Genomic DNA, 13,749 nt, shown 5'->3' with positions numbered 1-13,749 from the left:
TCAGGTAAGGCAAGAAAATCAGTACCAGTATCTATAAGTATCAGTATCTTAACCACATTCACACACCAAACCAAATACTGACTAAAGTGAGGTATGGTTAAAAATTATATTTTTCTTGGCGAAATTAACAAATTTGTTGGTGCTAAATATAATACCAGTATTTCCTCCAACACTTGAAAGCACCAAGTTTAAAGGTAGAGAGAAATCATGAATAATGGCTTAAATCATATCTAAATAAATGATTAATCCTTAATAATTATAAGTAATTTCAAGTGACAGTTGATTTTTTTCCTCACATCAATGGCTCCAGCCTAATTATTCTTAATCTCATGCTTTATTTGTCCAGTTGCTCTATTGTATTTGATTAATTAGATGTGTTCCACAACAATGAGCTGCTGGAACGCCCTCCTCCATCCACAGTCTGCCGCATGAAATTGGGAACGGAGGGGGTTGTCAGATCAGCTGATGTGTGTAGCTCTGCATCAAACATGTGGAACTGGCAACCCTTAACAAGAGGTCTTCACGCCCTCAAAATACATATTGATTATTATCTAAACTGATAAACACATTTATTTATTTGGAAATACTGTAAATCAGTATGAGTAAATCAGTATGAGCACAACATGTCACTTCTGACAATACATCAGATGATTTTTTATTTCATCATGTATTTTTGAATGAACTCAAATCATCTGTCAATTAAACAGCCTGTCTTTGCCCCTATTATATAAATAAAGACCTTGCACGCTCTTGTCTGGAGGACACAGCACCAGAGGTTGAGATTCAGTCTCCCAGCTGGTCTCCCCTCTTCTCCCTCCCCCCTCCCCCAGCTGGGCTGCTGATGCTGGGATCAGCCTGCAGCCTCCAGCCCCAGGCAGAGTCTCCGTCTGCCAATTAATCACACTCTTCTCTCCCCCCTCCCCCTCTTCCCCCTGTCCTCTCCTCCTTTACCACATGGTTCTTTGTATACCCTTTCCACTCCCATTCACAACACTGTATTTTGTATGCTATTCCTGTATTTAGTACTGACTTTTACCAAATCCCTGTATCCCTGTACTCCAATACATCAGAATGATTCTTATGAGTCAACTGTGAATATATAATCCTCCATAGATAATAAAATACAATAAAAAAGAACTACCTAACCATTATTAATTATTGCAGTCATCAAGAATAGGATAATATGACAATGACCAAAGAAAACAAAACACAAAAAACAAACAAACAAACAAACAAACAAAACAATAAGTTCACGTCAAAAGTCACAAATGAGTACCAAAAAGACTACTACACGACCTTTAATAATATTGTAGGGCCATATTTGAGACTATTATCTAAACCAATAAATTTACAAGTACACAAAGTTGACTATAAACCACTGTAAATATTAACACATATGCCCGCAAAAGAATGTTATGTCAATACTTAGCTAATAAGCTATTTTTTTTCGAGATGAAACAAAAAGCAGCATTAAATCCTGTCGCTGAAGACCAAGATAACCTCCGCCACAATACAGCAGCTGACAGCTAAACCAGCGACCAATTTGTGAATGAAAGTGGCCGGGAACAGAGTGTTTGGTAGCAGCAGAAATCTTACCTTTGTCGTTTTTCTCCTGCTCCATGTTCAAAGTAAATATTCCTCTCTGACCGGTGACAATAGAGGCTGGGCGGAGGCGCCTCTCAAACCCACCGGTGACCGACAGCAGCAGTGGCCAATCGTGAGCTATGTCACGGGAGGCGGGCGCTTTGTTTACACCTTAACACTTTGCTCAAGATGTATGATGGGAAACTATTGTTTTTGAGCTACTCTTCTTCTGTTGGCTTCTCCCATGTGGAAAATAAAGCTCAGCTGCAGGTCTTCTGAAAAGAGATTTACATTGTTTCAATGTAAATCATGGTCCAAAAAATGAGTTTCTTACTTGAAAATCAGTGTTTTGGCTGTAGAATTTGCAATTCGTCACACAGCTATGCAATTTCACCTGCAAGGTCAGGAAGGAAGTGGACATGCATGACATGGATCACATGATTGTAAGGTCATCTCTTATTGGTGAAAGTGATACCATTACACTCACTTTGTTACAACCACCCCTGGTCTGCCCTACTCAATACTCCTGAACTTTTTTTTTTTAATTTAAACTTTTACTTTTGCAAAATGTATTTGTCTTGTACAGAACTATATTTGCAACTGAAATGTACTGAAGTAGAAGTAATCACTTAAATTCAAGTAAAATGGAAATACTAAGTTTTTAAGTCAAGAAGCTCCAGTACTTAAAAACCATACTTGAGTTGATGTGTTGAGTTATTTTGCACTGAAATCCACATATTATGTTACAGATCACAAAAGGATTTAAATTCGGGAATCTCATAAGACTGGTTTCTACTGCTGTACCCCATAATGGAAAAATATTTTCCTATTTACTTAAATATGATTTTACAGGAAACATTTTTATTGGCTATTTAAGATCTTCTAAACATGTTTTTTGTTCTGCAGTCTCGTGAAAAACTTGAGTGAGAATTTTTGTTCAATCAAATTGAAATAGTTTATAATCCCTACAACACCGTCTCCGAAACATTTATCAGTTTATCTCTTACTAATTTGCAACAACAAATACAATTAGACATAATGCTGCCCTGATGACACTTTTTTATCAGCATAATAGAGAATTTTTTTTTGATTATTGTATTTAGTGGTATATTATAAAGTATAATTATCAGAAGAAAGGGTTGGTGCCTGAGTCAAGCTTCAAACTGCAAATAGCTTCTTCTTTCTCCCTGCTGTGTTAACTCCACCCCAGTTTGTAACACAAGCTTTTTGTTATGAATTTTCAGTCTCAAGCCCATGCCTAGATAACCCTTATGATATCATCAGGCATCATTCTTTCATTCATTCATTGTCTAATGAATGCAATAAAATGAAGTAATCAGTTCATTAATTAGGGTTGCAGCAGACCCCTGAAGCTCCCCTGAAGACACAGTACATTCAGATTGAAATTAAATATACAAAACATTCAATATTAATGTTTTTTTAAATCAAAGGATTAGAGAGGAGGATATGGCAAAACAGAAACACACTGAGATAATAAGAGATCATAATGAAATACCACAACAGATATATTGTCAGAGATAAGGGATATTTTTGGCAGATGTATGTGTTCTCAATTAATTTTCTGGTCATCATTTTCAGTAATAATTAAATAGGGGAAATCATCTCAGCCATTTGTTACAATAAAGTCAACACTGAATTATATTTAACATTTATTACAAGATGGATATCAGATGTTTTGCAAAAACGCCAACAAGAAAACAAGTCAGACAAAGAAAAACAGCTGTATCAAACAACCATCCATCAGACATCTGTTTCATTATTCATTATTAGACACACATTATTAGATTTGTTCGTAATTATTGATAATGAATGGCAAGTGATTGCAGAAATCAATACATTTTTTTAGATAAATCATGAATACACAGAAAAAACAAAGCTTTATTATATAACAGGTTTTGTGATGTGGCCATGTTTCATCCTTCTACATTGCAATAGATCTATATTCAGAATGGAAGAACTTTAACTTTGCCCTTAACAGCAAGAACTAAAACCAAAAATAAGCATAAATATTGTTTATGGGCAGCATTATATTACTTTCTCAATGTGAATCTGACACCACAGGCTTGCGTGTTTTTTTCTTCAGTGTTGTTTTCTCTGTGTCAGAGGCCTGTTTGCCTAAAAAGATGAAAGGTCTCTCTACTTGTGCAATCCAGCCTGGTTGAGTTTTCCTACACCCCCTGCTCTCATGTACTGCAGCATCACTTGTCTATATTCACAATGCAAACTTCATGGTCAATTTGATATTACCGCTTATGACTTTTGGATGGCATCTTTGTGGATACTCTGATGAGAAGTCCCCTACATCTGATGAAACAGATGAGAAAGATGCATCAACAAATCAGACCAGTGGAGCAGAGCCTGAGGATGGACCCAACTGAATCCATCCCATATTTACTATTAGGCATTTCCCCTATTTATTGACTCAAGTCTTTTAGTCTTTACATGCAGTGTAAAACTCAAAGTAGGACAGTTTCAACTACAGTGTGAACATGGCATATGATGCTTTTACCAGTCTTAGTGTAACAACCCTGTCTCCTAAGATGACCTTTATATAATACTTAATAGCGTGATAGTATTTTGAATACAGGGCTTTTACTTGTAATGGAGTATTTTGACATTGTTGTCTTGGTTGTGCTTCTTTCACCACTGGTTGCCAGGGTTGGTAGTGGGTGTATGATATGCAGGATTTTAGGTTACATTTAGGCTACAAAAATACTTGAGTTACAGTTAGGGAAAGTTAAAGTTAGTTTTGGTTAAACATTGAAAAAGTAAAGACAATGGTCTTTTCCTGACATTACCCAAGTGCTTTGAGATGTTCAAACCACAACTAGAATTACAGCCACACAGTTGTTTGTCCAGCTGCAAGAAATATGGTCAGAGTCTCTCTTCCACTTCCTTATTTTTGCTGCTGAATAATGGCCAGAAAAGTGTTTTGCCTTTTATGTTTATGATGTCACAGTGAAGTTGACCTTTGACCTTTCGGATGTAAAATATCATTACTTCATCATTTTATCCTATAAGACATTTGTGTGACAGTTTGTCATAAATAGTGTACAAATGTTACTGTCAAAAACATGTCTTGAGCGGTCACAGTGTCCTTGACCTTTGACCCTTTGATCATGTCATCTTTGAGTCCAAGTGAATGTTTGTACCAAATAAAAAGAAATTCCCTCAAGGCATTGCTGACATATTGTCTTCACAAGGCCAAACCAGACCACCAAATTCTAATCATTTCATCCTTGAGTCCAAGTGAACGTTTGACAACATGTCACCAGTGCGGAGGCATAAAAACATTGTAGGAAAAACAAATGAAAATCTTTGTAACTGAACATTTTTCAGAAACATTCAGTGTGAACATTTTGCTACTTTGTAGATACACTGATTAAAATGTGCCTGATTATGTCACTACAATCAAAAACATAATCAGCGCTACGTTACTTTCAAAACATACTTGTTGTTACAAATTAGTCTGTCTTTCATATATGTGAATGCCATTTTAGGAGACAGAGTTGGTTAAAGTTAAAGTCAGCATAACTTAAGTTTGTGGATTTTTGCCACTACAATTGCCCTCTACAGCACTAGCTTAATGTACCAACCAAAAAAAGCATCCATGCATACCTGTACAACACACTTTACATGGGTGTTGTCATTCCATAAGATTTTTGACATTCATCTGACAAACACTTAAGCACTCCATTCCATACTGACTTTAATTTTGGATAAAGCACTTTAATAGCACATGAATATTAGAAAGATGACATGATGCTTTATGGCAACAGTTAGTGTGTTACGTACAGGAGCAAATATTTTATTTAACAGTCACATTAAACTTAAAATTTGGTGTGTCTCCCCCCAAAGGCTTTCTTCTTGGTGATGCTATTTATTTGACACTACACCCTTAAGATTTCAAAATAAAATCCCATCCTTAATATTGCAATTAAATAAATACCTAAAACAAGCTAATGTGAGCAGTTAACCCAGACATTTCATTTCACATACTAACCAGAAAATAATCAATCACTCAAAACACATTGATGATAATGTTTTCATACATTTCTAATCTGAGGTCAGTAGACAAACCCCATTTCCCCATCGTCATGCATGCCTGAAGAGTTATACACCATGGATTGTATACAGACAGATATATCTGGCATATGTCCAGTATATGTTTATATACTTTTTACAGTATGTTAGTTGGCGTGTTGATCAATTTACGGTCCAGAAAATCAAGCAAATCTGACAGACTTCATTTTACATGTGTAGCTTTTACTGCATACAACAATTCTTTCAAATAACAAACATATAAAGAGTTAGATCTCTATCTGAGAAGATATAACACAGTTATAGTATTGAGTTTTAAATCAAGCAAAACCTCACTTGTTAGGCATAAGTGCTGCTGCAGGTCTGTGAAGCTTAAAGTCAGCGTGGCCTTTATCTTGTAACAAAATCATGATTTCTCTCAGCTTTGTTTCATGATTGGTGTAATGATCCTTTCCAGAAGTCAAAAATAGCTTATAAAAATAATTTTCATTTGCTTTTTTATGTGAGTGCATGTCACTCTGGCAATCCTGCATATCTGATATCTTTGCATACCCTGAAACTGTACTGTATGTTTTTGCTTCCATTCCCCACCCCCTACTCCATTCTGGCCCCCGTACAGCCCTGGACGCACTGTCTGTGCTGATTTACAAGAGGCTTACATAATATATGACACTGCATTCAAAAGTATCAGGGCACATATATCAAAACTTCCCGGCCAGTCTTTCACAACTTCTCTGAGTGAATACGAAGGAAAATGGAAAACAAGCATATGATAAGGTGCTTTTTGACAGATTTTAAAGTAAAAGATCATAGAAGCTAGAGTTGTTTCTTATCCCTGTCTTTTGCCTTGACATGCTTGAACAGTGAGTGTGTACAAGTCTGCAGTCTCTTCACTGTTGTAAAGTAATGGTAGAAATAAATCAGCTTGACAATGTAACAGTCAGTGCAGGGAGAACAACTTAAAGAGATGGGGAGACAGCGAGAGAAAAAGCAGAGCAGAAAACAGATGAAGTGAAAATGCAGAGAAGGTAATAAACCCACTCAAAGTGAAAACAAACTCGCTGTGAATGAAAACCTTGTTATTTTTGCCAGGGTGTATGAAAGCATTGGGATTGGAGGTGAGGAGCATCAACACAGGCCATGCAAATTCAGCTCCTCATCCTGTTATGTAAGGTTGTCAGTCAAACATTCGGACCACATAGCATACAAAAAGCTATAGATGCTGCTTCAGCATGACAATGTTCCTGCATGGAGCGCCTCTTCGTGGCATCACAGGCAAATGGCATGGCGCTGTACAGGTGGAAGTAGGGGTATCATGTTGGTGCATATATAGATATTTCAAATGGGTTGGTTTTTCTTTTCTGCTTTTTTCCAGATGGACGGTTGTTTGTTGAGATGTTGCTTGGCGCTTTTCTTGTCTGTCTAAAAAAGGTGTGCCTTCTTCTTGAGGTCATTCCGCTTCCACAGGGCCAGGCGATCAAACTGCTCCAGGGTCATGCCGAAAACCAGCTGGAAGTCCTCAGGAGATAGGTGTCTCTGGATAAGCCAAACACAGCAGAGAAAAATGCTTACCTAGTACAAAAGACCAGCACTTTATGTCCTTTACTGTCCTTTTCTGTCCTCACTAGAGAACAGATGTGTTTCTGTTATTTAGCCTCATTGATATAAATTGGGTCCAGAATACAGAAACATCTGTCAGAAAATGGCAACAAAATAGTAGATTAAGCTAGGTGTACCAACTGAGTATGTTGCCTTAACACTAGCTTCTGTTTGTCATGTTGAATTTTCACTGGGCTTAACATTATGAACCACAATCAAAACTTTTACCTGAGCCAGTGAGATTATTTCTGTCACCAGGCCAGCATAGTTTTTCTCACCCACTTCTGTATGCTAAATCAGTAGTAGCTAAATACTTACATTCATACTCAACCAATCGTAAGATTATGTTTGTGTTCACCACATAAGCAGGTATTACACTGCTGCCTATATTGAGGTTAAACACACAAAATTCAGTTCTGTGCCTCAGAAGTTCATCTAGACTGAGCTTCCTCAACTGTCACTGGCTGTCACTGCAAACACTCATCAACTCCTCTGGAAATGTCAAAAAATATACCATGGTACAAAAACATGCATGGCATTGATTTAGACCCAGAACAAATGGAAAAGCTGCTTTATTGTAAAAGTTTGGCTGCACTGTGCTCAGCAGTTTTGAGTTTTTGTGATGACAGATATAGTAAATTAGAGGCAGGTGGTTGATAGCCAATCACCTGGTCTCCATACCAGCCAATGGAGGAATGTGAAGTGATAGGTTTTCACCCTCGGGCAAAAACATCCAGATCCCTTTCATTCCTCACATTCCATGCTGATGGTATAATAACATGATGGTAAAAAAACAGATAGAATACAATCTCTTTGATAATGATTGCATGACTAATATTTGATTGTTTTCATTGGAAGGTGTAACTTTCTACCCCATTACTTCAGAGAGTAGAGGATCACAGGGTAGATCAACTCGCAACCACAAGCTCACAATCACAACCAGAATTGTGATTATGATATCACCCCTCAAGGATGTGATACTTTTGGACACACCCCAATCACAGCAATGTCATAAAGGGTGTTACTGTTTGTTGTAAATAGTAAAATACCTGCTGTGACATCACTGACTGGGGAATGGCCAACATGACTTGAACAGCAGCACTTCAATGCCTTATTTAAGTTATTTTGTGTGGATTTAGCCTTGAACACTATCCATACTGTAAGTAAAACAAGATTAGAGCAAAACATCATCACCGTTTTCCAACATTGGCCACTTTCCGTTACAGGAACTACAGGAAGACAATGAAGACTGGTTGTAACCAACAATTAACAAGATGTCTCTCAGATGCTGGGCTTAAATTACATATTGTACATTTTTAATAACTGATGTGTGAGAGGTGTATTATGTGAAGTCCTTTTTGTTGTAATTTGATATGGCCAACGCTGTTCTGTCTATTCTGTGCGTCTGCTGTGGTGTGAGAGCATTCAGATGCACAGCTTCAAGTCCACAACAAATTTCCCTATGGGGACAATAAAGTATATTCTATTCTTTTCTTTTCTATTCTTTTCTATTCTATTCTATTCTATTCTATTCTATTCTATTCTAATAACAAAACAAAATCAAACTTTATTATATATCAACATTTTTTTGCCCATCATCCTAAAGTGAAGAACACTGACATGTGTCATACCCAAAATAGGGCCATAACCCTAACCCCAATATTGTCTAACTACTGGGGTCATGAGAATACTCCAAGTAAACTGGATTTTTAGTTGCAGTATGCAACTGTAACTTTCAAGACATGCTTGTAGGTTAAACTTTCCATGAACCAGTACAAGAGCACACTACCACCAATTATACTTTTTCTCATTGAATTGAATTTATTTTCAATTTCACAGCTTCAACTTAAAGGGTTCCCTTGCAGCAAAGTAAACCATGTGGCCAAAGGCATGTAGACACCTGAACATTGCAGCTGTATGTGACTACTGAACACCTTATTCCAAAACCATGGGCATTAATCTGCTGCTTTAACAGCCTCCACTCTTCTGGTTTCAGGCTCTCCACCAGATATTTGGGCCTGGTTTCAGGGATTTTCTCCCATTCAGCCACAGGAGCATTAGTGAGGTCTGGCACTCACTGACTTCAAGCCAGAACTTATCCAAAAAATGGAGCAAAAAATCTTGAAAAAATGGAATATCATTTTATGTGGCATCTCCCCTCACTGGAACTAAAGGCTTCAAGGTGCTTCAAACACATTAGGTCTTAGGACCAAAGGCAGTGAGGGTGAAGAGACAGATACATATGTATATATGTACTAAAAAGTGTCACAGGATACAGCAAACACATAGCTGGACAAAAGAAAAAACACAAAGTAGACAACAAACAAGTACAGCCAGCTTAGCCAGTCTGAGTTTGAGTTTGAGCTGAATTGAGAAATTTTTTTTTCAATTTCAATGTTCCAAAGAATCTTATTAGTGTTGGGTCTCTCCGACAATGTTTTCAGATTTGAATCTTTTCCTCTATTGATGGTTACTTTTATCTTGCTGTTTCCCATTTCATTAATCGTGTTGGACTGAAAACTAGCTATTGTTATGTCAAACTTTCTTACTCACACTCACACTCTCACTCACTGCTTGATGGCTTTGTCTCTGCAGCTGCTGCCCAGGCAAAACATATTTCTGCTATAATTTCCCCATACACGCTGCCAATCAATGTTTCTTCAATGTACCTTAACATTGCCACCGCCAGTCTTAGGATTAGGCCTTAATGGTACTACGGTCTACCTGGTGAGCCACCAGGACATCCCCAAACTTGCAATAATTTATCCATCTTTACCACCTTCACTTGAGATGATTTTTAAGTTTTGGGATGATAGTTTTATCATCAGTGGCTTACTGCATGATTTTGATTTTTTAGGGAACAATTTCACATCCTCTAAGGCTTTTTAATGACCTATGAAGAGAAGAGGGGAAATAACAGAGCATGGAGAAGATTAGAGCTCACCTCTAGTCTGGTGCGATCTACATCTCTGGGAAGCTTCACTTTCACTCTATGTGTCACTGCCAGCATTTCATAAGGGTAGACCTGGCACACACAAAGTGAGCATTGTGGGAGATTGGGGAGTACATTTATAAGCCAATGTCCAAACCAAGCTGCCAAGAATATTAAAGTATATTTGTAAAATATTAACAAATGCTTACCTTGTACTCTGAGAGGGAAAAAAGAGAGAGAAACAGAGAATTAATCTGGTGGAGTGAACTGGTGAGTTAAAACTACCATAATAGAGTCTGACTCTGGACCCACATCTTCTCAATAATATTGGATTTCAAAGGCATCAAAAACATTATAAACGGTTGCTCTGCACAGCCAAGACTGTACAAACACACACTTGTAAACACACAGCAATAATTCTGCAGCTGGACAAATGGCATCACCTATCCACACAGTGACCTCCAGTCACTTTTCTGGACTGAGGCTGCACAGCTCTGCATGCTTGGTCATGGATTATAAACTGACCCACTTTGTCTAAAAGTGGATCTAAGGTCAAGGTCAAGGTAAAGTCAAGTTGTGCAGTGTGAGTTGCACTGGAGGAAGCTGAAGACAACATTCTAGTCTTAAAGTGTAAAACCTGATTAAAAAATTGTTTGAATCTGTTCATTTTCACATTCTTGGCCAATTTTGGATGATTGATGCTGTGATGATGCTGTGTTTTGTTCACAGTTGCAATAATGAAAACTTATTTTCTTTATGATTGGGTCCAGAGGGAGCACAAGTTGAACAACACTGTAGAATACCAAGGACTGAACCCTGGGGGACTCCACAGGTCAAGGTAGTTATCATCAATAGCAACTTGCCTTCGAGATATAAACTGAACCACCTGAGGACTGTATTAGATGATAATGTCTGTAAAGAATTAATTATGGTCAGATAAAAGGCAGGAGACGTGATAATTTAATGTGATTAATAGACTAGAAAATTACTTCTAGAAATGGTTCCCCCAACTTAACATCTCTCTAAATGTGAGCTTAAATTGTCAATTGTCAACACTTGGACTGTAACTAATATTTGTTTTCAGTATCGATTAATTTTCTGGATTTACACCAAACAATTTTTCAATCATTTGGCCTTCACAATGTCATAAAATAGTAAAAAAACAAACAAACAAACACCAATTAAGGTTTCCTATGGTCCAGGTGATGTTTTCAAATCGCTTGTTTTGTCCAACCAACAGGCCAAAAAAGATAATCACCTTACTATCCCTGGCCCTGACTGTGCATTAAGAAAACACATGCAAACAGACAAAACACAAGCAGATTCAGAAAACATCCATCATCATTTTGACAACACCTACAATACTCACAACAGACTCACCTGCTCCTAACTGCAGCAGCCACGGGTTTGACCCATGGCTGTTTGCTCTATGTCATCCTCTCTCTCTCCCTGACTTTCCTGTCAATATCGGAATAAATAACTTTGAAAAAGTGATGAACCTGCCTAGGACACACTTGCATGGAAATATGATGCACTTGTTGTGCAATGCCTTTGCCTTCAAAAGTCTCAAATCATTGAAACAACTGCATCCCAGCCTGGTTCATAACTTTTTAGTGTCCCCTGGAAACCCCCGCCATTTTGATTTGAATATTTGCAGAGCATGTGTTGTCAAATTGATGAAGATGTTTTTTGAATTTGCTTTTTCAAGTTGCAGTGCGTTGAGCTCTCAGGGCCACTGAACTATCATAAAAGACAGAGAAAAGCAGCAGATTAGATTAACCAAGTATTTCAGCGCTAGTTTAAATCTAGAGGAAGTGTATCTCTGTTCATATAACTTGGTTCCCTAATTTTAGGGCATAAAAAGTAACAACTTACAACACATTACTGCAGCTCTTTGCAGTCAGACTGTTTGAAGTCAGCGAACCACAGACATCAGCATATGATCTGCCATTGGGAAGCAGCCAGCATCACTTCCTGCTGGTATTAGGGGCTTTGACGTTATTATATGACAACTCAGTACTACTCAGTACTGTCTTCAGCAGTGAATCACGTGATCAGCTGGATTATGGTTAAGTGGGTGGCATTCAACTGTTTGCCCATAGAACCTTTTAGTTTGCCCTGTGTTTGTGTTTAAGATCACTGAATTGTCCAATAGAAAAAGGCTGCATGAGTTATGCAGTTAATCCAATATGATTGTGAACAACCTGAAACACACTTACAGTCAGAACTATAACCTTAGACCCTGTTTCATTTCAAATCCAAAGCACTGGAGTTGATCCAAAACAATAATGTACTGTAATGACTGTATGTATAGTATGTATTGTATGTATTTGAGGCATTGAGCTGATAGAGAGCGCAACAATGAAAAAAGCTTGCAAACTGAGTAAAAAGAGTAGAAGAGCTGATGAGCAGATTCAGTTAATTTTCACTCAAACCTCTCATTCCTCCCCAGCTCTGGGAGTCTGCGTCCACTTCATCCTCCACCATCTCAGCAGCCTGCAGGAACACACACACATAAACAGACTTACAGTTAGACCATCTTTTAGATGTTCTGTTTCATGTTGCCAAGAACAAGAATAAGAACAAGAATCAAAGCTAAGGTCGACCTGAAAGCTTTTTAGTCACGCCTTTACCCTTGATTTGCTTACATTCTTTCATGTAAAATCCTCATTAAATGAGGCTCTAGTCTCAAAAAGACAAAAATGTATTAATTCATAAATTCAATTGATCAGTTTAATATCAGAAGCCATGATTTCTCAATTAAATGGATCTCCAGTCTCTACTTCAAAGAAACAGCACAATGATTGAGTTTAAGAGATTTCTTAACTACACTACTATTACATTATACATGGTAAATGCAATGCTTAATAATTACCAGGATGAAAAATGGAGCGGAAGATTTGAGCATAGCTGGGGAAGAATATGTGGTGGGTATTTACAAATATGGCCATACAACTAAATGATACGCTACTATATCTATGAATGGAATCTGATGATTGAATATTATTTTATCTTCACATTAACCCAGTCATGAGCAGAATGTGAAGATCTTGCCTACTGTTGTGTTGTAGCTAGAGAATCTTGGTTGAAACCCAAAAGCAGCTGAGAGGTAATCTTGACAGCAGACTCTGGGTGTCATCTGTTACCAAGGTGACAGTTCTGCCGGTGTCTGTCTGTGGTTACAGCTTCAGGTGAAGTCTGCCAGCAGACCGTCTTTCTGGGGAACTCATGATTTCTTCATGGGCTTCTCTGCAGGCATTTGTGGGCAGATCGTGTTATCTGCCTGCGCAGGTTGCAGGTTGATGTGAGATAACCCTCTAACTACTAAACTTTCGGCCTAACTTTAGAGGAGACTGACGTTGGCCAGGTGACTCTAAAACTGTCAAAATCTTCAAGAATTGAAATTGAGGAAATAATTTAAAAGTTAAAAAAATTGTGTGCAGCACTTTGATTCAGTCAGTTTTGACTTGGCTTATAAAAATAAAAGATCACATGTGTAGACCATGAAAAAGTTGGGACATGTGGCAGAAGAAAGACAAAAAACACGCATACAAAACAAAGTGCAAAAGGAG

The 13,749-nt window shown here is 37.7% G+C and overlaps 2 protein-coding genes across 11 annotated transcripts in view; both read right to left on the bottom strand.

Annotated features, from left to right (window-relative positions):
* The window catches only part of afap1 (actin filament associated protein 1), a 135,703-nt gene extending 133,962 nt beyond the window's left edge, over positions 1-1,741 (bottom strand). Inside the window, exon 1 of one of the 2 annotated variants that reach the window (XM_071478321.1) lies at positions 1,597-1,741. In XM_071478321.1, the coding sequence (XP_071334422.1) occupies positions 1,597-1,621 (25 nt within the window). In that variant the 5' untranslated portion in view covers positions 1,622-1,741. The remainder of the gene's footprint in view (positions 1-1,596) is intronic. The other variant, XM_071478322.1, reaches the window with a different exon arrangement.
* Positions 1,742-5,297: 3,556 nt separating this feature from the next.
* The window catches only part of ablim2 (actin binding LIM protein family, member 2), a 117,597-nt gene continuing 109,145 nt past the window's right edge, over positions 5,298-13,749 (bottom strand). For all 9 annotated transcript variants that reach the window (XM_071478310.1, XM_071478308.1, XM_071478311.1 and 6 more), the window contains 4 exons: positions 12,613-12,673; positions 10,387-10,394; positions 10,190-10,270; positions 5,298-7,182 (listed from right to left, as the gene is read on the bottom strand). In XM_071478310.1, coding sequence (XP_071334411.1) covers positions 7,069-7,182; positions 10,190-10,270; positions 10,387-10,394; positions 12,613-12,673 — 264 coding nt within the window. In that variant the 3' untranslated portion in view covers positions 5,298-7,068. The remainder of the gene's footprint in view (positions 7,183-10,189; positions 10,271-10,386; positions 10,395-12,612; positions 12,674-13,749) is intronic.

This window comes from Trachinotus anak, unplaced genomic scaffold, assembly GCF_046630095.1.
Source record: "Trachinotus anak isolate AG129_WGS33_773 ecotype Australia unplaced genomic scaffold, CSIRO_AGI_Tana_v1 ptg000005l, whole genome shotgun sequence".
Lineage (NCBI taxonomy): Eukaryota > Metazoa > Chordata > Actinopteri > Carangiformes > Carangidae > Trachinotus > Trachinotus anak.
Note: the sequence above shows the minus strand (reverse complement) of the source record. Positions and strands in the feature narration are given on the sequence as shown.